The sequence below is a fragment of the Carcharhinus amblyrhynchos genome, chromosome 8, assembly GCF_965287045.1.
Source record: "Carcharhinus amblyrhynchos chromosome 8, sCarAmb.v2.hapA, whole genome shotgun sequence".
Taxonomy (NCBI): Eukaryota; Metazoa; Chordata; class Chondrichthyes; order Carcharhiniformes; family Carcharhinidae; genus Carcharhinus; species Carcharhinus amblyrhynchos.
In genome coordinates this window covers 88,132,596-88,158,824 of record NC_137331.1, presented here as the reverse complement: position 1 = coordinate 88,158,824, position 26,229 = coordinate 88,132,596, and the positions used below count along the sequence as shown (strand labels likewise).

The 26,229-nt window shown below is 40.2% G+C and overlaps 1 protein-coding gene across 3 annotated transcripts; it reads right to left on the bottom strand.

Moving 5' to 3' along the window:
- Positions 1-108: 108 nt before the first annotated feature.
- Positions 109-26,229, bottom strand: rnf41l (ring finger protein 41, like). Of its 3 annotated transcripts, none has more exons than XM_080194422.1 (8): positions 23,539-23,668; positions 20,088-20,318; positions 13,903-14,042; positions 11,604-11,630; positions 9,987-10,149; positions 9,148-9,268; positions 1,924-2,169; positions 109-922 (listed from the first exon to the last, which is right to left on the bottom strand). In XM_080194422.1, the coding sequence occupies exons 2-7, from the start codon at positions 20,291-20,293 to the stop codon at positions 1,930-1,932; spliced, it is 897 nt and encodes a 298-aa protein (XP_080050548.1). In that variant the 5' UTR covers positions 20,294-20,318; positions 23,539-23,668; the 3' UTR covers positions 109-922; positions 1,924-1,929. The 3 variants fall into 3 exon arrangements, with proteins under 3 accessions (XP_080050548.1, XP_080050549.1, XP_080050550.1); XM_080194423.1 differs by having other exon boundaries at positions 20,088-20,312; XM_080194424.1 differs by lacking the exons at positions 11,604-11,630; positions 23,539-23,668 and adding an exon at positions 26,195-26,229.

Genomic DNA, 26,229 nt, shown 5'->3' with positions numbered 1-26,229 from the left:
ACTGCACTCATTCAGACAAGTTGATAGTATTCCATCACATTCCTGACTTGTGCCATGTAAATGGTGGACGGGTTTTGCAAAGTTGGGAGATGAGTTGATCTCCACAGAATTCCAAGTCTCTGATCTGCTCATGTTGCCAGTCCAGTTCAGTGGTAATCCCAAGGAACTTGATTGTGGGAGATTCAGCGATTGGTAATGCTGTTGAATGTCAAGGGAAGATGGTTAGATTCTCTCTTATTCAGAGATTTCCATTCCATGGTGCAAATGTTACTTGCCACTTATCAACCCAAGCTAAATAATTTGAAAAGGAAGAATGTCCAGCACTAGAGGGAGAAGACAGGCAACAGCATTAAGTGAATTGCTTATTCAGAAAACTAGCGCAGACATGATGGCCTCCTCCTGTGCTGTAGCAACACTGTTTTTCAGAGTTTTTTAAACCTTTAGAGACTTCAATGCTTTGACTTATTATAATGTTTCACCATGGCAGATGGAGAATGAATAATGCATGAATTAGCGTAGCTCTTATTTTATGCACCAACAATATGTCACATCACCTCTGGTTTGAATGTGGCGGCTCACTCATTAAATTCAAATTTATTATATTTTGCCTTAGAATAGGTACCTTTCAGAAGGCTATATGGTTAAAGTGAAAACACAATAGTTGATCCAATCATTGATACGGTGGCAGAAATCAGGGATTGCTCCTCACTTTGTTTCTGTTCAGTCGGGAAAATGTGAGGAGGCAGGAGGAGTAGTTGCAAAGTCGCAATGTTTATCCTCTGTCAAATTTAGGAACTTTGAATAATGAAGAAACGTTCCGTAAAATCAGCTCGAATTTAGTACTTTTGTAGACTTCGAGAAGTGCAGATACTTGAAGTGAGATCTTCTGGAGTTCAGCAGGTAATGACTTGAAAATTAGTTTCTGAGGAAGGAAGAGAAGAAATAAGTAAAATTAAACGTAACTGACCTCACCTGTAACATGAAATTGAAAGAACTTAAGACATAAAAGACTTCTTTGCAATTCAATATGATCAACTTGAGCTTCAATTTTACTCTTTCACCTGCTTCCCATTTCACTGGATTCGTTGAGACACCGTAAATATTGTATCTCCTAAGTTTAAATGTAGTCAATGATAATATGTCTACAACCCTCTACCGAAGAGGATTCCAAGAATTCACAATCTATGAATAAAGAAATTTCTCCTCAAATTAATGCTAAATGATGAATCCCTGATCCTGAAATTGCCATTTTGTTCTAGATTCTCAGTCAGTGGAAACAACTTCTCAGTATCTGCCCTGTAAACTCCCTTCATAATCTTGCATGTTTCAATGAGATTATGTCTCATTCTTCTAAACTCTGAGAATACAGACCTAATTTACTCTCTCATCAAAGATAACCTTCTTGTACCAAGGACCAATCTAGTAAACCTTTGATATATCCTTTCTTTAAAAGTTGTACACAGTATTCCATGTGTGATCTCACCAAAGCTTTGTAGAATTGTAGTAAGACTTCTTTATTCCTGTACTCCAAATACCCTTGCAATGAAGGCCAACATACCGTTCGCCTTTCTAACTGCTTGCTATGTTTGCACGCCAATTTTGTGTTCCTTGTATGAGCATATCCAAGTCTTTCTGAGCATCGTAAGTTCAATGCCTTTTAAAAATAAAATTCTCCTTTTCTATTCTTACAAGAAAAATGGATAACCTCACACTTCCTCGCATTATGCAAGTATAGTGTCTCAGGGTCTTGCCAGTTTTCAGGCTGCCTGACTTGCTGAGTATTTCCGATTAAATTTGCAGCTGACATCCACTTGGGCAAAATATTGGAGTTCTGTCCTTCGGAGGGTGAAGAGAAAAAAAATTAGAAATTTTTAAAAGGTGCATCAGACAGAGCTTTTTCCTTTCACCAATTCTGAAACTTACCATTTCTTAGATAACAGTGACCTCTTTGGGTTTCCGTTTGATGCTTTCCAGTCGATTGAGAGGTCTGGCATTAGTGTTTCTTTTGCTACTTCCTTCTCCAGTGGTAAGCTTGTTTTCTTTATGCAGGCTTTTCAACAACTCCATCAATTCTCTTTTCTCAAGTTCTGCTTGTTCTAGTTCCTGTCGATGCTGTCTCTCTTCTGCCACAAGTGTCCGCACATCTGACATCACACGTGACATCTGACTCTGAGAGAGGAAGTTTCCTTTAATTTGATTTATTATTGTCACATGTATTAGCATACAGTGAAAAGTATTGCTTTTTGCGTGCTATACAGACAAAGCATATCATTCATAGAGACGGAAATAAGAACATAAGAAATAGGAGCAGGAGTAGGCCATCCATCCCTTCGAGCCGGCCCCGCCATTCAACAAGATCACGGCTGATCTGAAGTGGATCAGTTCCACTTTCCCGCTTTCTCCCCATTACCCTTAATTCCCTCGTCTATCAGAAATCTATCTACCCATGACTTGAATACATTCAGCGAGGTAGCCTCCACCACTTCAATGGGCAGAGAATTCCAGAGACTCACCATCCTTTGAGTGAAGAAGTTCCTCATCAACTCTGATTTAAGCTGCCCCCCTTATTTTGAGGCTGTGCCCTCTGGTTCTGTTACCCTTTCTAAGCGGAAGACTCTCTCTACCTCTACCCTATCTAGCCCCTTCATTATCTTGTAAGTCTCTATAAGATCCCCCCTCAGCCTTCTAAACGCTAACGAGTACAGGCCCAGTCTATTCAATCTCTCTTCATAAGCTAACTCCCTCATCTCCGGTATCAGCCTGGTGAACCTTCTCTGTACTCCCTCCAAGGCCAATATATCCTTTCGCAAATGCGGTGACCAAAACTGCACACAGTACTCCAGTTGCGGCCTCACCAGTGCCCTGTACAGTTGCTGCAAGACCTCCCTGCTTGTATATTCTATCCCCCTCGCTATAAAGGCCAACATTCCATTCACCTTCTTGATCACCTGCTGCACCTGCAGACTGGGTTTTTGCGATTCGCGCACAAGGACCCCTAGGTCCCTCTGCACTGTAGCATGCTGCAGCTTTTCGCCCTTTAGATAATAATCCCTTCTACTATTATTTCTACCAAAGTGGATAACCTCACATTTGCTAACGTTATACTCCATCTGCCAGGTCCTCGCCCACTCACTCAGCCTATCCAGATCTCTCTGCAGACTTTCCGCGCCTTCTATGCAATTCGCTTTTCCATTCATCTTTGTGTTGTCAGCAAATTTTGTTACCCTACACTTAGCCCCCTCCTCCAGATCATCTATGTAAACGGTAAACAGTTGAGGCCCCAGCACCGATCCCTGCAGCACTCCACCAGTCACCATCTGCCAACCAGAATAGCACCCATTGATTCCAATTCTCTGCTTCTGTTGGACAACCAATCCTCAATCCAAGCTAACACCTTACCCCCAACTCCGTGCATCCTAACCTTTTGCAGCAACCTTTTGTGAGGCACCTTATCAAATGCCTTCTGGAAATCTAAAAATACCACATCCACCAGTTCCCCTCTGTCTACCGCACCAGTCACATCCTCATAGAAATCCAATAAATTCGTTAAACACGACTTCCCCTTCACGAATCCGTGCTGTGTCTGCTTGATCAAACCGTTCTTTTCTAGGTGTCTTGCTATTTCTTCTTTGATGACGGATTCTAGCATTTTTCCAACTACGGACATTAAGCTAACTGGCCTATAATTCCCTGCCTTTTGTCTGCTACCTTTTTTAAACAGCATGACAGAATGGAGAATGTAGTGTTACATTCTGAGAAAAATCAACTAAATGCAAGGTAGGTCCATTCAAAAGTCTGACAGTAGCAGGGAAGAAGCTGCTCGAATGGGTTGGTACATGACCTCAGACATTTGTATCTTTTGAAACATCTTTACTGTCTGTTTGGGGAAAGAGCCTCTGTCATGCTAAAATTAGCCATCACCGTAATAAGGATGGAGAGTTGGACCAAACACTGTATGGACTCGAGTGGTCACTTGGCCTTCTCTGAAATTTGTGCATGATTGTCCGACATGGCTAGACCAGGTACACTTCCCTGATTATCGTGGGTTGTGGGGCTCACCTATGCTCCATGTCAGCATTTTATGCCTTCCCTGGATGTAGAAATTTGTTCCCATTCTTAGTTGCTTTATTTTTGAACTTTTGGTAATAGGACTAAGTTAGCATGCTAAGCTACTTCCGTGGGTATTTCAAAGTCAATTACACTGATGTGAAAATTAAGTCAAACGTACAGCAGAGTATGGACAATGGCAGGCTTTCGTCTCTCGAGGACATTAGTGAACAGTTGTGTTTTTAATTACAATTTTAATTGCTGCATGGTCACTCTTATTGATACCAACTTTTTATTTCCATATTATAAAAACTGAATTCAAACTGTTATGGCGCCATGGTGTAATTTGAACTCGTTAATTAGTTCAGGCCTCTGAATTACTAGCCCAGTTACCCAGTGTCATTTCTATGATTGTAGGCCTGCAGATCATTGAGGCTGCAATGTTTTGTAGATCAATGCAATCCAATGTATTAAGGTGTGTTTCAAATTAATTCTATTGAATAAATTAAATAAATGTTTTTCTCAGGCATGGCTAGGAATGCGAAGGGACTTGGTCAAGACTGGTAACGTGAAACAGGAAGGCAATTGTGTGATACACAACTCCACAGTACCATCTAACTTAGAGAGGACTGAAAAGGAAATAAATCAGAATGTGTATAAACAAAACCGCAGGTTATACTACAAGCAGCATAACATTTTTAGTAGAGATCACCCCTGGCATTTCTTACAGTAAGACTATGAATATAAATTGGTTTGACATCAATGTAAATATTTAAATGATCTGTTACTCCAGCATATTTTGACATGCAAGTTTGAAAAACATTTGTAAATGTATCTACATAGTTTATAAACTGACTGCTTTTTATAAAAAAAAGATGCATCATGCAACAGCAACCAGCTCTCTCACAGTTCAAGCAAACTAAAATTCCAACGTTGAAAGGCAAGTCCAGGGCAAGAGAAGGAGAAAAAATAAAACATAACAGAAAACTCAAAAAAGAGCCACAGAAGAGTGTCATATGAAACAAAGTACTGAGTAGTGAAATATTTTAATACAAAAGACCACAGATGGCATGCAGGAAATTTCAAATGTACACCACTAACTTGGGGGAAAAAATAAAAAAACTAAGGAAAGGTGGGAGTCCGGACCACAGTGCATAGGTGGGCTGGAACCATGGAGTCCAAAGACAAAGAATGATGGGTTCACCAAAAAGTTTAAGGGCACAGGTGGCAACTAGACGAAGAGGACAGGAATATACAGTAGATGCATAACATTAAAGATACATAATACTAACTTGGAGATTAGACAATAGAGTGAATGGGTACACCTAGGTTATTCACCTTACAGCATTTTGCAACTATTGCAGATGAGGTTCTTTTAAAGTGTGGACATACATGGGCAGCACAATGGTTCGTATTGCTGCCTCGCGGGTTTGATTCCCGGCTTATGTCACTGTCTGTGTGGAGTTTCTCCTTGTGTCTGTATGAGTTTCCTCCGGATGCTCCAGTTTCCTCCCACAGTCCAAAAGACGTGCTGGTTAGGCCACTGACCTAAACAGGCGCTGGACTGTGGAGACTGGGGGAATTTCACAGTAACTTGATTGCAGTGTTAATGTAAGCCTTACTTGTGACTAATGAATAAACTTTAAAACACATATGTCCAACAATGGTACTTTTTCATTATAAATGTTGAAATAAAATGCACTCAAAATGTCTTATGGACAGAAAGTACACACCATAGGCCAGATTTTCCAGTGACAAAGCAAGGTGGTTTGCCACTGAACTCGAACCATTTCTCAGTAAAAGATGGAGCAATTTCTCTGGTGAGAATTTCACCTCCATTGCCATGTAGTTGTGGAGAAGCAGATTGCCACGACCTTTATATTTGCATAATGTGGATTCATGGATCGGGATGCGCAAACAGTCAATAAGGTTAAATGGATTTTAAGCCACCGACACAGGAAACAGTAAAATAAAATCACTTTCATAAAGTTTTACATGAAGCAAATAAAAGACTGGGAGAAACACACAAAGAAAAATATCTACAATCAATCATTTAACAGACTGCATGCCCCTGTCACAAAATCACTTTCTTGGGGCTAATTCTATTGTTCATCAAATCTTATTAATCACATCACCATTTAAAACCTAGTTACACACTTGACTAAAACCCCTTGAAATGGTATACCTTGTTCAAACAATGGTATGGAAGCAAAGAATAAAGAACAGTACAGGAACAGGCCCTTCAGTCCACCAAGTTTGTGCCGACACAGATGCCTCTCTATTCTAATATTTTCTTGTCTCTACATGATCCATAGCCTTCTATTCCCTGCCTATTCATGTATATATCCAGATGCCTCTTGAATGCTGCTACAGAATCTGCTTCCACCATCTCCTCCGCCAGCGCGTTCCAGGCAATCACTACCCTCTGTGTGAAAATCTTGACCCTTACATCTCTTTTAGACTTTCTCCCCTCACTTTCAATCTATGCCCCTGAGTAACTGACCCTTCAGTCCTTCAAAAAAAAACTATCAACTCTACGCGAGCCTGTCATAATCTTGTAAACTTCTATCAGGTCTCCCCTCGTTCTCCAATGCTCCAATGAAAACAATCCAAGTTTGTTCAACTTTTCTTCATAGTTCATTCCCTCCAAACCAGGCAACATCCTGGTAAGTCTCTTCTGAAGCCTTTCCAATGCATCAATATCCTTCCGGTAGTGTGGCAACCAGAATTGTACATAATGCTCAAAATGCGGCATAACCAAAGCCTTATAGAGCTGCAACATGATTTTCCAATTCCTATATTTGATGTCCTGACCGATAAAGGCAGGCTTGCCATAAGCCTTCTTGACTACCTTGTCCACCTGAGTTGCCACCTTCAGGGAACTGCAGATCTGCACACCTAGATCCCTCTGTATGCTAATATTTCTAAGGACTGTACCATTTACTGTATACTTTCCTCCTGCAATAGACATTCCAAATTGCATCACCTCACATTTACCCAGGTTAAATTCCATCAACCACCTTTTGGCCCAGGTCTCCAGCCGATTTATATCTTGCTGTATCCTCTAACAATCTTCCTCACTATCTACCACTCCCCCAATTTTTGTATCATCTGCAAATTTACTCATCAGGCCACTTACATTTTCCTCCAAATCATCTATATATATTACAAACAACAGAGGCCCCAGCACTGATCATTGTAGAACATCACTTGTCACAGGCCTCCAGTCAGAAAAGTACCCTTCCACTGCTTTCAAGCCAGTTTTGTATGCACCTTACCAGCTCATCTTGGATCCCATATGACTTCACCTTCTGTATCAGCCTGTCATGAGGAACCATATTGAAGACTTTACTAAAGTTCATGCATGCAACACTGGTTGCCCTGCCCTGGTCAATTATTTTTGTCACTTTCTCAAAGAACTCAGTCAATTTTGTGAGACATAGCTCGTCCTTCACAAAACCATGCTGTCCCTCATCAATAAGCCTATTCTCCTCCAGATGTGAGCACATCCTGTCCCTAACAATCTTCTCCAATAATTTCCCCACCACTGATGTAAGGCTCACAGGCCTGTAATTTCCCAGATTGTCTCTTCTGTCCTTCTCAAACAGAGGAACAATGTTAACTACTGTCCAATCCTCTGGTACCTCGCCTGTGGCTAAAGACAAAAAAAAGATTTTGGCTAAAGCCTCAGCAATTACATACTTTGCCTCTCTCAGTATTCTGGGATAGATGCTATCTGGCCCAGAGGACTTGTCCACCTTAATGTTTTTCAAAACCTTCAATACATCCTCCCTTCTTATCTCAACAAGTCCTAGAATGTCAACATCCTCCTTTCTACACTCACCATCCACCACATCCTTCTCCTTTGTGAATACTGATGCAAAGTACTCGTTAAGGATCTCACCCACCACATCTGGCTCCACACTCAAATTCCCCCACTGTCCTTGAGTGGACATACCCTTTCCTTAGCTACCCTCTTCTTCCTTATATACGCATAAGAAACCTTAGAATTCTCCTTAATCCTGCCTTCCAAGGACATTTCATGGCCCCCTTTAGACCTCCAAAATGCCTGTTTAAGCTCTTTCCTGCTTTGTTTAATTTCCTCAATAGCCTTACCCAGTTTCCAAAAAAGTGGACATTCTCACTGATCTCAGTGATTGCGAGCTCTGGGGCAGTCTGCAGCTCAACTTGTGTGAGAGTGCTGAGTGACAGGCCACAACCCCAAGTGGCAAGCTACAACTACAGGATTTGTGCACTAATCTGCACATGTCCAACATACTGCAAATGAAAAGTCCTGCAGACACAGGAAGTTTGAATAAAAGCAGAAAATGCTGGAAATGCTCAGCAAATCCAGCAGCATATGTGGAAATAGAATCAGAACTAAGGTCATAGGCCTGAAATGTTAGTTCTGTTTCTCTCTCTGTCGATATTGTCAGAGCTGCTGAGCATTTCCAACATTTTCTGTTTTAGTGTTGGAAATTGCACAGTTTCAGAGGTTTGATGATGGCAGATGCTGACAATGTCTACACTACCCCACTCCCTGCAAAAATCAGGCACTAAATGCAAGACTTCAGGGGTAAATTCCATCAGACAGTCCACTGGATCAATCGCCACTGCAACTCCAGTAGGGCTCTGGTAGAATGGCTAAGAAGAAGATAACAATCCATAAACACAAAGCCATGGTCACTTGTTGAGAAATCCTAGTTTATCTTGTAAAAGGCTGAGGTTACACTCATTCTTTATAAGGCCAGTGAAAAGAGGTGGGGGTGCTCCCTCTATATGGACTTGCTGCTTCTCAAATTCATAAATGAACCCAGTGTAAGACTGGAGACCAACTTAGCCAGGAGACAGAAATGGGCTCATGGGAAAGAGCTAATACCCCAAATATGGGGAGGCCTGAGTCCCTCACCTTCTGATGATAGTTCAGCACTGTGATTTTACTCAAGCATTTAGGCTGCATGGATATTGGCACAGGCATCCTTGGCTCAAAAAAAATGCTCTCAAATTAAACTAATTACTGCCTTACATTTTCAGAGCATTTATATCACACATACATTCCCAATTTCATAAAATAATGACCATAAGTTAAGTTGTACTAACTTTAAGTTCCTCAATTTCATTTTGCAGAAGACTTTCTTTCTGTACCATGTGTCTTCTTTGAGAATCTAAACGGGACTCCATTTCATGCCTCACCTCTTCAACTTTACAAATCATCTCAGACCTTATATAAAGAAAAAGCATAAATTTATATATAGTACTTGATGTTAGATTTATTTTGTTCAATACTCTACCTTTCTGTAGACTTTTTTTTTCAGATAGCACTGACTCACTCCAAGGCCATCACAGCAAAGATTGATTATATCTCCACCCAATGTGTAGACCTGCACTTTTAGTGGAGTCACTACAGAAAGATTCCTTCCATTATGAACACAGGATGCCATGTGTAGAAACTCCTTCCATTGCACTAGTTAAGATCAACCTTGTTATTGACCTGTAAATTTTTTTTTTCGCAGCAGGTTTCATCTTCCATATTTGACTCAAATGGGTCTGCCTTGTTCCTACTAATATTTGTTTTGGAGATTTTCAAGTTATGCCAAATTTTGCTTGTCAATCTTAATCTTATTTGTCAATACTCTGACTTTGACCTAGTCTTGTTGAAGCAGGCATAAGCATTGTAGAGGTAACACATACAATATCCTATTTGTCCACTGCACCATGTATAAATGATACTGATCTAATGGACACTGCATGTAAGAGATTGTGTTATCACCACTCCCCCCACCAACCCTCCCCCCCCGGCAATCCTCAAACTTGTATGAGGGACAAAGGCTATCCCATAAAAATCCAACAAGGACCAGGATTGAAAGATACGTAGACAGAAGTGAGCAATCAATCTGTTTCTCAGTGGAGGTCAGGTTCTGAATTAGTCCATGACATACCTGAGCAATTCCAGTTCTGTCCTCAATTCTGCCATACAATTGTGTTGTGCATCATCTGCACTGAGAATAGCATAGCCACAGCCATTTGGGCATTCACGACTTCGATATTCACACACTGCCAAGTGAGATTCCAGGTTGCGCCGTTCTACCTGAACTGTACAACCTTTGGAGAAAATTGTATGAATATATTACAAAAATATAATTAAAAATTAAAATATCACAAAACATGCAATGCATCACTACAATACGCAAAAAGTACAAGGAAGCAGTGACTTTCTGGACGATAGTCCAAGTTTGTAATTGAAGTTGAGTTCAAATTTATTTTTCTGTTCTTTTCTTTAACACCAATATCATGATTTTCCAATCTGACAGACGCATTTACCTTGAAGTAGAAATAGGCAAACAAAATAATTAATTCTTTCCCCACAATTCTTAAAGGTGAGGAAAACAATATCAACAATTTGCAAAAATAGTTTTTGAAGGTGAAAAATATACTTCAACAGACAGAACTTTTATCAAAGGAGGTGACTTAAAGCCTAACCATTGGATTTTCGTCCCTAAATCTGTCCACCTCTGTATAACTTAAAATCCAACGTGCAGGACTGAGACACTTTAGGACTTTAATAATACAGGTAGGATGAAACAAGGCATGGATGTACAGAAGGTCAGAGTTGGGACATTACAGGGTGTGGGAGATAAGATACAATAAGCTGAAGAGATGGGTTGAGGTTGGCAGGGAGGATGTTGAACAAACAAAAAATATAGTCAGAGTGAGGGTGGGAAGAGAAAATGCTGCTGAAGATTCACTGACTATGCTCAGTTAAATAGGAACAGGACAACACAGGGATAGTTTCAAAAACTAGAACAAGAGGAAAAGCTGATATAGGACATGATATCCTTTTCTATCGCCTGGAATTTCATCCCCTCCAAAATGTTGCCCTCAAGACGGTTGTGGCAGGGAAAATGTCATCTATCATTTTCTGGTATGTACCTTCTCAAAGCTGGTCTGGAAAAAGATGCAGTGTATTTTTTTGAAGTTGATCCTGAGCAGCTCTGTAACACAGGATCTTGTACTCTACAGGCTGTTCACAGGAGCTCACACCAAGATAAGCATCAACTGCTGGAGGACCATCAGCTCAGTGGAAAACATTCTTTGGTCTGCCCAAAACCTAGATAGTTGATGAATCATTGACACTGGGAATATTTCTCCTCTAAGCTTGAATAATGATATTGGATTACTATCCACCTACCACAATAGGGCAAGCAAATAGAAATTAGGGAGTCATTGGGGTTATAGGAGAGGGATAGGGGGCAGGCAGAAAAGTGGACCCGAGATGTCAATCAGATCTTACGTTCCTACTGTTGGTCTCATGCAATGGGAAATAGCTTGAAAATTCTGTACTCCCTTCTGAACTGTCAGTCTACTTTAGGTGTCCCCGTCATATTGTAGGGCTTGGACCCACAATCACCCAGAAATAAATGTGTTACCAACTCAGCTAATACAAAAAAAATTATTCAAATCACTGCAAATCAAAAATGCACAAAATTGATTTTAATTAAACTTTGTAAAGTTAAAAAGTTAAATATTGCACTGCAACTGAATTGTTAAATACATACCACATCCATAACACATGTAAATTCCACCTAAAACAAAATTGGCAAAAGGATACTTCAAAAACTTAGGCTAATGGAAAATCCAGTTTTACTCTTGTTGTATAAATCTTTTGAATGTTACTTGGTACATAAGAAACCATTTCCATTATATTGTCATTATTGGAGAACATTACATTCCTCCAAGACATCTAAAGTGAGATGCTGGAGGAGAACTGGGTGACCGACCATGTCAAAAGCAGCAGAGGTCGAGCAGGGTGATACGGAAGAGTGGACACGGAGAGATTGTTTCCACTAGTAGGAAAAAATAGAAGCAAAGGGCATAAACTCAGGCTAAACAGATGATCCTTTAAAACAGAGGTGAGGAGGAATTTCTTCAGCCAGAGAGTGGTGAATCTATGGAACTCTTTGCTGCAGAAGGCTATGGAGGTCAGGTCATTTAAGACAGAGATAGATAGGTTCTTGATTAATAAGGGGATTAAGGATTATGGGGAAGAGGCAAGAGAATAGGGATGAGAAAAATATCGGGCATGATTGAATGGCAGAGAAGACTCAATAGGCTGAGTGGCCTAATTCTGCTCCTATGTGTTATGGTCTTATGGAAAAAAAAAGCTTGTATGAAGAGATAAGCATTAAAAGTTACTGAACTACTGAAATGTCACGTTACGGAAGGCAACTGGACAACATTGAAAATTTCAGGTAAAGTATTACTTGAGTCTCGTGGAGTTTATTTTGTGGAAAAGAAAGTTTTCAGGCTCTTCTCTCTGGAGACTGAATGTGTTGAAGAAAGAAAGATGCAAACAAGGAACTGACATTGAACTTTATTTATGGATTCAGCTTCCATCACTGTTTCTGGTTTTAAAAAAATTCCACGTATTAAATATTAAGAAAAAGGGAGTTAAATGACTCATTGCTCTACTTCATAAAGATATTGAATAGCTGTGGGATATTCTAAGAACCCACTTAATCATGAGAAATAGGAGCAGGAGTCGGCCATTTGGCCCCTCAAACTTGCTCTGTCGTTCAGTAAGATCACAGCTGATCTGATTGTGGCTTTAATTCATTTTCCTACCTGTTCCCCATAACCCTCGACTCCCCTATCAGTCAAAAATCTGTCCAACTCAACTTTGAATATATCCAATAACCCAGCTTCCACTGCTGTCTGTGGAAAAGAAATCCAAAAGCTAACGGCCCTGTTAGAGAAGAAATTCCTCATTTCAACCTTAAATAGAAAACCACTTATTTTGAAACAATGTTCCTTAGTTCTACATTCTCTCACGAGTGAAGCATCCTCTCAGCATTCACTCTGTCAAGCCCCTTAGAATCTTATAAATTCTTCTAAACTCAAATAAATATAGACCTAAGTTGCTCAATCTTTCTTCATAAGACAACCCTTTTATCCTAGGAAACAGCATGGTGGACCTTCTCTGAATTATTTCCATTGTAAGTATTTTCTCCCTTAAGTAAGGGAGATCAAACCTGCACACTCTAGACAAGATCCAACTTCTGCAAATTTGACATGGGACTTTTTTTCAAACATATGAAAATTTAGACTTGGGTTAATGTCACAGCTTAAAGAAGACATTCTGCCCAACCTTCTACAATGAAGAATCAGCAAAGATAAAAGTCACATACAGGAGGGGCAAAGTACGCATGGTCCCGAGAAGGAAATGACCAGGTCAAATAATTCCATAGCATGATTTGCATTACTGCATACAAGATACAGATATTCAGTAACTCATTAAAATCTTTCCTCACCAATTAGATTTAAAAGACATGTTTTCTGGAGTATAGGTTGTTAAAATTTCCAATATCAAAATAATTTAAACAGACTTGGATTAAATCTCAGTTTAACCACCAGGTGGCATTGTTCAACAACACCATCAGCTACAATGAAGAAGGAGCTGGAAATCCCGACATAATTCTGGACAATTTAAGGAGACAATAAAAACACAGTTTCAAGTAATAAAGACAAATACAGCAGAGGGATAAAATATTTCCCATTTCACAAAAGGAAAGAAAACAATCTGACCATTTAATACTTCAGTTCTCATTTTTTTTCAAACCTAATACCCAGTAGACATTTTAATATCATATGCCCTCTTTCTATAATAATTTCTGAAAACAATTGTCTACTTTTGATTTTAGGTTGCACTCAAACCCAACTTATATGACTAGTAAACATCTTTTTTCAAATCTCAATCAGTTAATGGATACTCTTTCATTAAATCTGAACCATGGTTTGGAAGCTTCTCCAGCTAATAATAATGTTGATTTGGAGTAATTTTTGTTGCTTTTTACTTACCAGCATTTAAACAAGGAACTTGGCTGTATTCACACTCTCTTTCATGTCTGTCAATAGCTTCTAAAGAACAGATTGCTTCACAACCATGCTGTCTATTTTTGCACCAAATCTGAAGGCGGTTCAAATCATTTCTCATATACCTGTCAAGGAAAGAAAAAAAAAATCACACCGAAGAACAGGCAAACCTTCACCCATTGCCCTCCTCCCCCTCTTTCCAACTTGCCGCCTCCCTCCTCTTCCCAACTCGCTGCCTCCTTCCCCTCTCTCTCTCTCTCTTTCTTCCACCCACCCATGTAGGCTTACAGGCTATTTATTTCACCAAAACTATTTTTACTGATGTCACAGCTGCCATAGAAATCAATAACTTTCAAAATGGATTCAAACTGCTGGCTGAAAGAATGACACAGCAAGATTTCATACTTTAACAAACAAATAACTAAAAGCATTATTGACTAAATAGTACTTTTGTAAACAATTTAAATTAGAAAAAGGAACATCCCCCTTTTATACTTATCGCAAATAACAATCTCCATGGAATAATAGTCCTCATCACAAACTGACACTATAGTCAAGAAAGCCCACCCTCTACTTTCTCAGAAGACTAAGGGAATTTGGCATATCAGCTATGACTCTCACCAACTTTTACAGATGTACCATAGAAAGCATTCTTTCTGGTTGTATCACAGTTTGTATGGCTCCTGCTCTGCCCAAGACTGCAAGGAACTGCCAAAGGTCGTGAACGTAGCACATCCCATCATGCAAACGAGCCTTCCGTCCACTGACTCCTTCTACACTTCCCGCTGCCTCGGCAAACCAGCCAGCATAATTAAGGACCCCACGCATTCTGGACATTCTCTCTTCCACCTTCTTCCGTTGGGAAAAAGACACAAAAGTCTGAGTCATGTACCAACCAACTCAAGAATAGCTTCTTCCCTGCTACTACTCAGATTGTTGAATGGAATTATGTTGCATTAAGTTGATCTTTCTCTACACACTAGTTATATCTGTAACACTGCATTCTGCACTCTCTCATTTCCTATCCAAAGACATATAAAACAAGTGCACTTTACATCTTCCTTTTTAAGATTTCACAATTTCTATTTAATCCTGAACATTGAACTTCATGCTTAAACAATGTAAATAAAAAAATCAATACTTAAAATAAATCAAGTAGTTGTTTGATAGTACAGAACTTGATTATTGCTGAAAAAAAAGACATGTTGAAGTTCTTCACCTTACGCAAATGTTGTCCAATTGTGGAATCACATCTACTGTTAGACACTGTTTTGAATTTTGCACACACGGGCCGGTTGGGCACTGTCTGTAACTTACGAAGAATGGCTGGGACATGCTGTTTGATGTGATCTGCTGCCAGTCTTTGAGATGAATGCCTTACATACTTAGCAACACACTGAAATTTCTATACTACATTACTCATTTCTTTGACAGACAGAACATCGTTTTGGGAAAGCCAAATTCTCAGTGTGTTAAGAAATATGGTGACAACCAACTTAATATCATCAGTCAGGCTCACAGTGTGGCACAATAGTTTGCACTGGAAGCTACATGTATTATTATATCAAGCCCTGTTCTTCACGGACAGAAAGAACATGTACACAACATTGTGCCTTAAATTTCAAACAATGCCTGGCAGTTAACTACCAGTCACTTGGTGCATTCCCATGTCAATGCCTCTACCATGGGCGAGGTGCCTGACAATTGGAGGGTGGCAAATGTTGTGCCTTTGTTTAAAAAAGGGCTGCAAGGAAAAGCCTGGGAACTACAGGCCAGGAAGCCTCACATCTGTGGTGGGTAAGTTGTTGGAAGATATTTTGAGAGACAGGGTCTACAGGCATTTAGAGACACAATGATTGATTAGGGACAGTTAGCATGGCTTTGTGAATGGAAAATCATGTCTCACAAATTCGAATGAGTCTTTTGAAGGGGTAACCAAGGTAAATGAGGGCAGTGCAGTTGACGCTCTCTACATGGACTTTAGGAACGCATTCGACAAGGTACCTCATGGTAGGTTGTTGCATGAGGTTAAATCTCACGGGATTCAAGGTCAGATATCTAAATGCACACAAAATTGGCTCCTTGACAGAAGCCAAAGGGTGGTTGTATAGAGTTGTTTTTCAAGCTGGAGACCTGTGACCAGTGGTGGGCCTCAGAGATCAGTGCTGGATTCAATGTTATGGTTTGATTTGGATGAGAATATAGGAGGCATGGTTAGTAAGTTTGCAGATGACACCAAGATTGGTGGCATAGTGCACACTGAAGAAAGTGATCCCCAATTGCAATGGGATCTTGATCAATTGATTAATTTAGGTAAATGCGAGGTGATGCATTTTGGTAGGTTGAACCAGTGCAGGTCTTACTCAGGTACAGCATTGGGGAGAGTTACAGGACAAAGCAACTTAGGGGTACATGTTCATAGTTCCTTGAAAGTGGAATCACAGGTGGACAGAGTGGTGAAGAAGGCATTCAGCATGCTTGGTTTCATTGGTCAGAACTTTGAATACAGGAGTTGGGAGTTGTTGAAGTTTTACAAAACATTGGTATGGCCACACTTGGAATTTTGTGTACAGTTCTGGTCACCCTATTATAGAAAGGATATTACTAAACTAGAAAGAGTGCAGAAAAGATTTATTAGGATGCTACCGGGACTTGATGGTTTGAGTTATAAGGAGAGGCTGGATAAACTGGGACTTTTTCCTCTGGCATGTAGAAGGCTGAGGGATGATCTTATAGAGGTCAATAAAATAATTAGGGGCACAGATCAGCTAGATAGTCATATCTTTTCCCAAAGGTAGGGGAGTATAAAACTAGAGGGCATAGGTTTAAGGTGAGAGGGAAGAGATACAAAAGTGTCCAGAGGGGCAATTTTTTCACACAGAGGGTGGTAAGTGTCTGGAACAAACTGCCAGAGATAGTAGTAGAGGCGGGTACAATTTTGTCTTTTAAAAAGCATTTAGACAATCACATGGGTAAGATGGGTACAGAGGGATATGAGCCAAATGCAGGCAATTGGGATTAGCTTTGGGGTTTACAAAAAAAGCAGCATGGACAAGTTGGACTGAAAGGCCTGTTTCCATGCTGTAAACCGCTGTGACTCTGGCAATGAACAGAGTCTACTTGCCAACGAATCAACATTTTCTTCTCATACAGTATAAATTGTTTCCCCATTTTATGAGTATTCTTGGGGATGAGTGCAAGATTAAAAGCCACACTAAAATCAATCAGGTACCAAATAAGTTATACAGTTATCCATCAAACAGGGGTACAACTGCCATTTTCATGGACAAAAATCTTAATTGTTAAAATAAAAGCTGTTGCATAACATAGTTCACAGTGAATTGGAGTTTATATTGTTGAAAAGTTAGACTAAGTTGGTGAACAATTCACATGTCCACAGAAACGTTTCGAAAACAAGGCTGTAACACATCAGCTCAGAAACAGAAAATTTAAGCAATCTTTAATCGGCTTGTTAGGAATAAGCAGTCGTTTCCATAGAATCCCAATAGTGCAGGAGGAGGCCATTTGGCCCACTGAATCTGCATAGGCTCTCTGAAAAAGCCTGTTTACCAAAGTCCACCTCCACACCCTATCCCCCGTACCCCCGCACATTTACCATGGTTAATCCACCCTAACCTACACATCACTGGACACTTTAGCATGGCCAATTCTAATACAATGTGACAATAACACATCAAATCAAATCAAAAAATTTACCTAACTTGCATATCTTTGCATCCCCATTACAAATGCATACAAAAAAAATTCAATTCTCACACAGTTAAGTAAATAAATTAGTCTACATACTCACTGATGGAAACAAGTTTATACCCGGGATGTGAATAAGCAGCGTGATTTTCTTCCATAACGAGGATCAAGAAATATTTGAACTTAAGAAGGGGTTAAACAAGTTTGCGTCTTTCTTTATTAAACATCATTTCAGGGCAGCGTCCGAGGCTCAACTACCTTCATTGATGATCAAATTTGCATTATGGACTGGGAAGTGAAGCAGTTGTCTGATGATTGCATTGCTCATCTCCATTCACAATTCCTAAGATGAGGACAATGTCAAGGCATACATGCAGGAAGAAAAGTGAAGATGAGAGGGGCAGTTTGTGAAGTGAAAATTGGTTGGCAGGATGAAAAGGCTGGCTATGTTTGGAATGAATAAACTGCCTGATTGCGATGGCTTGCACCTTAAGTTATGGAGTCAGAGTCATTGAGGTTACAGCAGAACTGTACACAGTATTCCAAGTGTGACTTTACCAATGTCTTGTACAACTTCAACAAGACATCCCAACTCCTGTATTCAATGTTCTGACCAATGGAACCAAACACACTGAATGCCTTCTTCACTACTCTTCCACCTATGACTTCACTTTCAAGGAGCTATGAACATGTACCCCGAATCTCTTTGTTCTGTAACTCTCCCCAATGCCCTACCATTAACTGAGTAAGCCAAAATGCATCACCTCACACTTATCTAAATTAAACTCCATCTGCCATTCATCAGCCCACTCACCCAATTGATCAAGATCCCATTGCAATCGGAGATAACTTCTTCACTATCCACACTACTTGGTGTCATCCGCAAACTTACTAACCATGCCTCCTATATTCTCATCCAAATCATTAATATAAATAACAAATAACAGTGGGACCAGCACTGATCCCTGAGGCACACTACTGGTCAAAGGCCTCCAGTTTGAAAAACAACCCTCTATGACCACCTCTGGCTTCTATCAAGAAGCCAATTTTGTATCCATTTAGATACCTCACCCTGGATCCCAAGAGATTTAACTTTATACAACATCCTACCATGAGGTACCTTGTCAAAGGTCCATGTAGACAACATCAACTGCACTTCCCTCATCTATCTCTTGATTACCCCTTCTAAAAATGCAATAAAATTTGAGAGACTGATTTTTCACTCACAAAGCCATGCTGACTGTCTCTAATCAGCCCTTGCATCTCTAAATGCCTGTAAATCCTGTCTCTCAAAATATCTTCCAACAACTTACCCACCACAGATGTGAGGCTCAATGGTCTGAAGTTCCCAGACTTTCTCCTGCAGTCCTTTTTAAACAGAGGCACAACATTTACCACTCTCCAATCTTCAGGCACCTCACCCATGACTATCGATGATTCAAATATCCCTGTTATGGGACTCGCTATTTCCTCCCTAGCCTCCCACAATGTCCTGGGATACACTTCATCAGGTCCCAGGGATTTATCTACCCTGATGTGCTTCAAGACTTCCAGCACCTCTTTCTCTGTAATATATACACTCTTCAAGACATCACTATTTATTTCCCCAAGTTCCCTCACATCTACGCTTTTCTCAAAGTAAATACTGATGAGAAATATTCATTTAGGATCTCACCCATCTCTTGTGGATCCGTGCACAGATGACCTTGTTGATCCTTAAGAGGCCCTACCCTCTCCCTAGTTACTCTTTTGTCCTTTATGTATTTGTAGAAGCTCTTTGGATTCTCCTTCACCTTACCTGCCAAAAGGTTTCTAAGGGAAGTGAAAATGCAGATAGCAGAAGAGCTTGCTATGATATTCCAATTTTCTTTGAATATGGGGTAAGTGCCAGAGGACTGAACGGCAGCAAATATATTATCTTTGTTCAAGAAGGGGTGCAAAGAGATTCCTAATAACTACAGGCAATTAAATTTAACAGCTTTAAGGGCTTTAAACAATAATCAAGGAAAAAAGTTAACATGCAATTATGAATAGTTTGAGTTATTTAAGCCATCAGCAAGGATTTGAAAAAGACAGAAAGTGTTTGAATAATCCAGTTTAATTTTCTGTTAAAGTAACAGAGGAAATTGATAAAGGGAATGAAACAGATGTTTATATATATTTGAAGAAAACCTTTGTCGAAGTCCCAAATTAAAGGCTGATTCAGAAAACAGTGGCTCATGAAAATATGAGGATCAGTGTCAGCCTGGATAAAAATATATTATTTTATAAGACATTAAGCCACAGGCATTCTTCCCCCTATTAGTATGTTCAGTTGGTAGCAAAGTCTCTAGCATATCCAATTGGAAACAAATTGCATATGAGCCCAGAAAACTGACTATTAAGTGCGACTGAGAAAAATGTGAACAGGAAATATGCATGCACATCCTTTGTTTTAAATATTACATAGATATCTAGATTACCTAAATAGTGGTCGAAGCATGGAAACATCCAGGGCTTGACGATCTTCAGGACAATTATGGTTTTGCACAAGCCACCCATGGATACACGATGTGCAGAAGGCATGTTCACATGGAGCCTGTAAAGGATTCTCCAACACATCTCGGCAGATGCAACACAGCAATCCTTCATTTACATAGCCTACAAATCGCTCAATATCATATCCCATTCCCTTACTGTACTCTGCTCTGCACCTGGAAAAAAATAAGTAGGAAAGAGATTAACAAAATATTAAAGTTTAAAAATGTCAGATATGGATAGGCAACAACACCTCCTCCATGATCATCAACATTGTCGCCCCACAAGGCTGTGTCCTCAGCCCCTTTACTATACTCCTCATACACCAATGATTGTGCGGCCAAATTGCTCTCCAACTTGATTTTCAAGTTTGTTGATGACTCCACCATTGTGAGTTGGATCTCAGACAATGACAAGACACAGTACAGGAAAGAGATAGAGAATTTGGTGAGTTGGTGCAATGACAATAATCTCTCCCTCAAGGTCAACAAAACAAAGAAGATAGTCATCGACTTCAGGAAGTGTAGTGGAGGACATGCCCCTGTCTACATCAACAAGGACGAAGTAAAAATGGTTGAGAGCTTCAAGATTTTAGGTGTCCAGATCACCAACAACCTATCCTGGTATTTCCATGCCAACACTACAGTAAAGAAAGCCCACCAATGTCTCTACTTTCTCAGAAGACTAAGGAAATTTGATATGTCCACTATGACTCTCACTAACTTTTATAGATGCACTATACAAAGCATTCTTTCTGGTTGTATCACAGCTTGGTATGGCTCCTCCTCTATTCAAGAGCACAAGCAACTACAAAGCGTCCTGAATGAAGTTCAGTCCATAACTCAAACCAGCTTCCTGCCCATTGACTCTGTTGCCCCTTCGCCTTGAAAAAGCAGCCAGCATAAATAAGGACACCAGGCACCCCGGACACTCTCTCTTCCACCTTCTTCCGTCGTGAAAAAGATACAAAAGTCCAAGGACACGTACCAACTGACTCAAGACCGGTTTCTTCCCTGCTGCCATCAGGCTTTTGAGCAACCTATTTACATTAAGTTGATCTTTCTCTGCACCCTAGCTGTAACAGACTGTAACAGACTGTAACACTATATTCTGCACTCTCTCTTTTCCTTATCCATGAACGGTATGCTTTGTCTGTAAAATGCACAAGAAACAATACTTTTCCCTGTATGTTAATACATGTGACAATAATAAATCAAATCAAAAAAGATGCCAGAGTGCTTGAACTCAGATAAGGCTGAACAAGTTCATTTATTTGTTGATTTCCAATGAGCAAGGAAATTTTTAAAATATATTTTACAAGAACCAATTAAATACACACACAATTCACAGTCTCTGGGGAGATCACTTAACACTACCTTTCCAAATCATTTTTGTTTGCAATATTCGTCACAATTATTTCTGCAACTCATCATTGTCGTTTTACCAATGACTCACACAATGAACAACATGAAAGATGTATCAACATAAACAAATCTTCCTCCTAATATATAACCTGATACAAATGTAAAACTATCTTAAAAATGCAAGAGCCAGTCATTGACTTGAAATTCACAAGCAACTGCAATTGTCCTCAAACTGACTCCAACAATCTATGAGTAGAATTTGGCTTTGACTACCTTGAGTAGTGTGCTTAAAAGCAACTTTAGTCTTGCACATCACAGTTCCACTCTGGACTACATGCAAGCAATAAAATGGGAGAATAGATAGTACAGATAAAAAAAATTCATTGCTGGCATGAAAAATAAAGCAGAAGGATATTAATTCCAGTAAATGTTGTAGACTAACTTTCAAATTAAAACTGCTTTTGTGATAAACATAAGAACATAAGAAATAGGAGCAGGAGTAGGCCATCTAGCCCTTCGAGCCTGCCCCGCCATTCAATAAGATCATGGCTGATCTGTCGTGGCTCAGTTCCACTTTCCCGCCCTCTCCCCATAACCCTTAATCCCCTCTCTTATCAAAAACCCATCAACCCGCTTTTTAAAAATATTTAGCGAGGCAGCCTCCACCACTTCAACGGGCAGAGAATTCCAGAGATTCACCACCCTTTGAGTGAAGAAGTTCCTCCTCAACTCCGTTCTAAACCGCCTCCCCTTTATCTTGAGGCTGTGCCCCCTAGTCCTACTGTCTTTTTTGAGCGGGAAGAGTCTCTCCACCTCTATCCTATCCATCCCATTCATCATCTTATACGTCTCAATGAGATCTCCCCTCATTCTTCTAAACTCTAACGAGTACAAGCCTAGTTTATTCAGCCTCTCCTCATAGCTCAACCCCCTCAACTCCGGTATCAGCCTAGTAAACCTCCTCTGCACTCCCTCCAGGGCCAAAATATCCTTGCGCAGGTGCGGCGCCCAAAACTGCACACAGTACTCCAGCTGCGGCCTCACCAATGCCCTATACAGCTGCAGCAAGACCTCCCTACTTTTATATTCAATCCCCCTCGCTATGAAGGCCAGCATCCCATTCGCCTTCCTGACCACCTGCTGCACCTGCAAGCTGGGTTTTTGCGACTCATGCACAAGGACCCCGAGGTCCCTCTGCACATTAACTATCATGTTATCAGTTAGATTTCAGTTAATGATTTAAAGTACTTTAATAGGTTTCTATGCAGTCGCAATGACAGTATCTGTGTTAGTGAGTAGTTACTTGAAGTATAATAGATACCTATTAAATACAGTTGTAAGTACTAGTAAGTGACCATACAAGTGCAATGTAACTCTACTCAATAGGTACCTTTATATTGGATTATAGAATAAAGTATAAAAACACTACATTTAATCAGTGTACAGGTATATGATTACATAAATGTAAGTATTAATAATTAGTCCCTGTGTTGAGTGATCATAAAGTATAACAACTTATCATTTATATTTGTGAATTATATAAAATATTTACATTTGAAAGGTACCTGTGTATTAATTATATAATTGAAAGCATAATTATATTTAACAAGTACCTTATTAATAAGTGATTATAGTTATATTGTACTTTATATCAAGTTGGCACCTGTTTTAATGAGTGATTATATAATTTGAAGCAAAATATGGTGATCCATTTAACAAAATGAATAAGAAGGCCCTTTGGGCCATGAAAAATAACAGTCTAAATGGGATAAAAGGGTCCAGGGCTACAGATTCACTGGTCATTAAAAGTAGCAACACAGGTCAACAAAACCATTAAAGCACTGGGAATCCCATCTAGGATAATAAAATTCAAACACAAAAGTTAAGTTAAACATGCATAAAATCTTAATTATACCATAATTATAGTACATACAGTTCCAATTACAAAAAGTGCAAAAGAAAATGCAAACAAAAAAATCAGAACTGTAAGCATGCAACTACCATAGATGACTTCACAGGCTGGGTCACTTACCTCTGTAATCCTTTTGAGAGAAAATCTAGTAGAAGTCTTCAAAATTTTGTAAGAACTCTCACAACATCAGGTTAAAGTCCAACAGATTTATTTGGTATTTGGCTTGTGCTACTGTGGATGCCAGTCTAACACCGGCACCTCCACATCATGGCTACCTTCAAAATTTTGAACAGAGTCAACAGCGTGGATGAAGCAAAGGTGTCACCAATTGTGCTAGAGTTCAAATGTAAATGCTATGAAATTAGCATATATTTAGAAGGTGGCAGCATCAGAACAGATACAATGGATGGAGAAACTTCAATGGTCCGAACTTGTCGCATTAACCTTGCCACTTAAATCATTTCTGCCTTCCACCATTTTGTTGCAGACCTTTTTGTTCTCCCCTCCTCACTTTCCCCTTTTCCCCAAATCTTGCTCATCTGCCTTAACCAGCAACGTTCTCGACTCCTCCGCTGTCATTAAATTATCAGACTGCTTATCCAACATACATACTGCAGGAGCAGAACTGTCATCCAAGTATTGGGAAAACTGAAGCTATTGCTTTCAGTCCTCACTCCTACTGACTCTCTCTCCCATGCATTAATCTGAGATAAGCCAGTCAGTTTGCATCCTCGAAATCACATACAGATGTAGAGATGTCGGCATTGGACTGGGCTAAGCACAGTAAGAAATCTCACAACATCAGGTTAAAGTCCAATAGGTTTATTTGGTATCACATACAGGTCCCAAGATGAGCTTCCAACCTCATACTCATGCCATCATTAAGACTGCCTATTCCACCTTCACAACATTGCCCAACTTCATCGCTGTTTCAGTTCACTGCTGCTGAAACCCTTGTTCTTTTATTTGTTACTTCTGGACTTGACCATTCTAACACAGTCCAGGCTGGCCTCCCTCAATCTACCTTCCTAACCTTGAGGTCATCCAAAACTCAGTTGCCTATATCTTGATTCAAACAAAGTCCTGTTCCCCTATTATCAATGTGCTCTCTGACCTACATTGGCTCCAAGTCAAAATCTTGATTCTAAAATTCTCATCCCTGTGTTCATAGTCTGCTCCCTTCCCATCTCTGTAACGTCCTCCAGTCCCATAATCCTCCAAGACATTTTTTTTCTTTATTCTTTCATGGGATGTGGTTGCTACTGGCAAGACCAAAATTTACTGCCAATCCCTAACTGCCCTTGAACTGGGTGGCTTGCTAGGCCATTGCAGAGGGCAGTGAAGAGTCAACCACATTGGAGTCACAGGTAAGAATGGCAGATTTAGTTCTCTAAAGAACATAAGTAAACCAGATTAGTTTATACCAATAATAACAATCATAGTCACCATTACCAAAACCAGCTTTATTTCTCTAGACTTATGGAATTTGAATATGTTCCCAGAATGTTAGCCTGGTCACTAATGTACAGTACAGAAGGAGGACGTTCAGCCCATCTAGTCTGTACAGACCACAATCCCACTCAGGCCCTATTCCCACAACCCCACACACTTACCCTGTTAATCCCCCTGATACTAGGCTCAATTTATCATGGTCAATCAACCTAACTTGCACATCTTTTGACTGTGGGAAGAAACTGGAGCATCTGGAGGAATTCCACACAGACATGAGGAGAAAGTGCAAACTCTGCACAATCACCCGAGGCCAGGATTGAACCTGGGTTTCTGGTGCAGTGAGGTAGCAGTGCTAACCACAGTGCACCATGCCATCCCACACCTTCGTCACATCCTGCCTATAAGGTGTATACCCTTGCCTCATTAGTTCTGCCAGTCAGTTAATCACTAATAAACGCAAAAAGGAATTTATGAAACATTTCTTTATTCAGAATTGTCACAAAGTGGAGCTCAGCCACAAATGGGAGTGGGGGCAATCTGCGAAACTCACTGCCATAGAAGGCTGTGGAGGCCAAGTCATTGAGTATATTTACGACACAGTAAGAAGTCTCACAACACCAGGTTAAAGTCCAACAGGTTTATTTGGTAGCACGAGCTTACAGAGCTCTGCCCCTTCATCGGGTGACTCACCGGATGAAGGGGCCACATTCCAAAAGCTTGTGCTACCAAATGAACTTGTTGGACTTTAACTTGGTATTGTGAGACATTTTACTGTGCCTATACCCCAGTCCAAAACCAGCATCTCCACATTATGGCTTATATTTAAGACAGTAAGAAGTCTCACAACACCAGGTCAAAGTCCAACCAGTTTATTTGATAGTAAACCCACAAGCTTTTGGCAATGCTGTTCCTTCATCAGGTGTGTGGAAAGTTCTTTAAGACCGGCAGAAATAGATCGGTTCTTGATTGATAAGGGGATCAAAGGATACCAGGGAGGGGGAGGAGGAAAGGCAGGAGAATGGGTTTGAGAAATTTATCAGCCACAATCGAATGGTGCAGCAGCCTCGAACGGCCTAATCATGCTCCTACATCTTATGGATGGCAAAATGGGAATTTAGGGTAGAGCAGAAAGGAAGAGGAGTGTAATGGTGAAGCTACAGCTTGTGCGGAGCATAAACACCGACCTGAAACCTCCTGGGGCCCAGCAGCCTGTTGCTGCGCTATAAGCCCTTTATCAAGCAACAGTTTATTTTTAAAATCGATATCTATGCATTAGTGGCTGCATCGTACAACAACATCAAGTTTAACCATTAAAGATCGGTACCTCTCCCTCTCCGCTCGGGCTGTTCCCGCAATGCG

Coding starts and splice junctions, on each gene's coding strand:
- rnf41l (XM_080194422.1), bottom strand. CDS start 20,293: ATGGGATATGATATTGAGCGATTTGTAGGCTATGTAAATGAAGGATTG. Junction 11,631..13,902: donor AGTTCCTTGTTTAAATGCTG/GTAAGTAAAAAG, acceptor ATTTTGTTTTAG/GTGGAATTTACATGTGTTAT. Junction 2,170..9,147: donor ATGAAATTGAGGAACTTAAA/GTTAGTACAACT, acceptor TTCCTCTCTCAG/AGTCAGATGTCACGTGTGAT.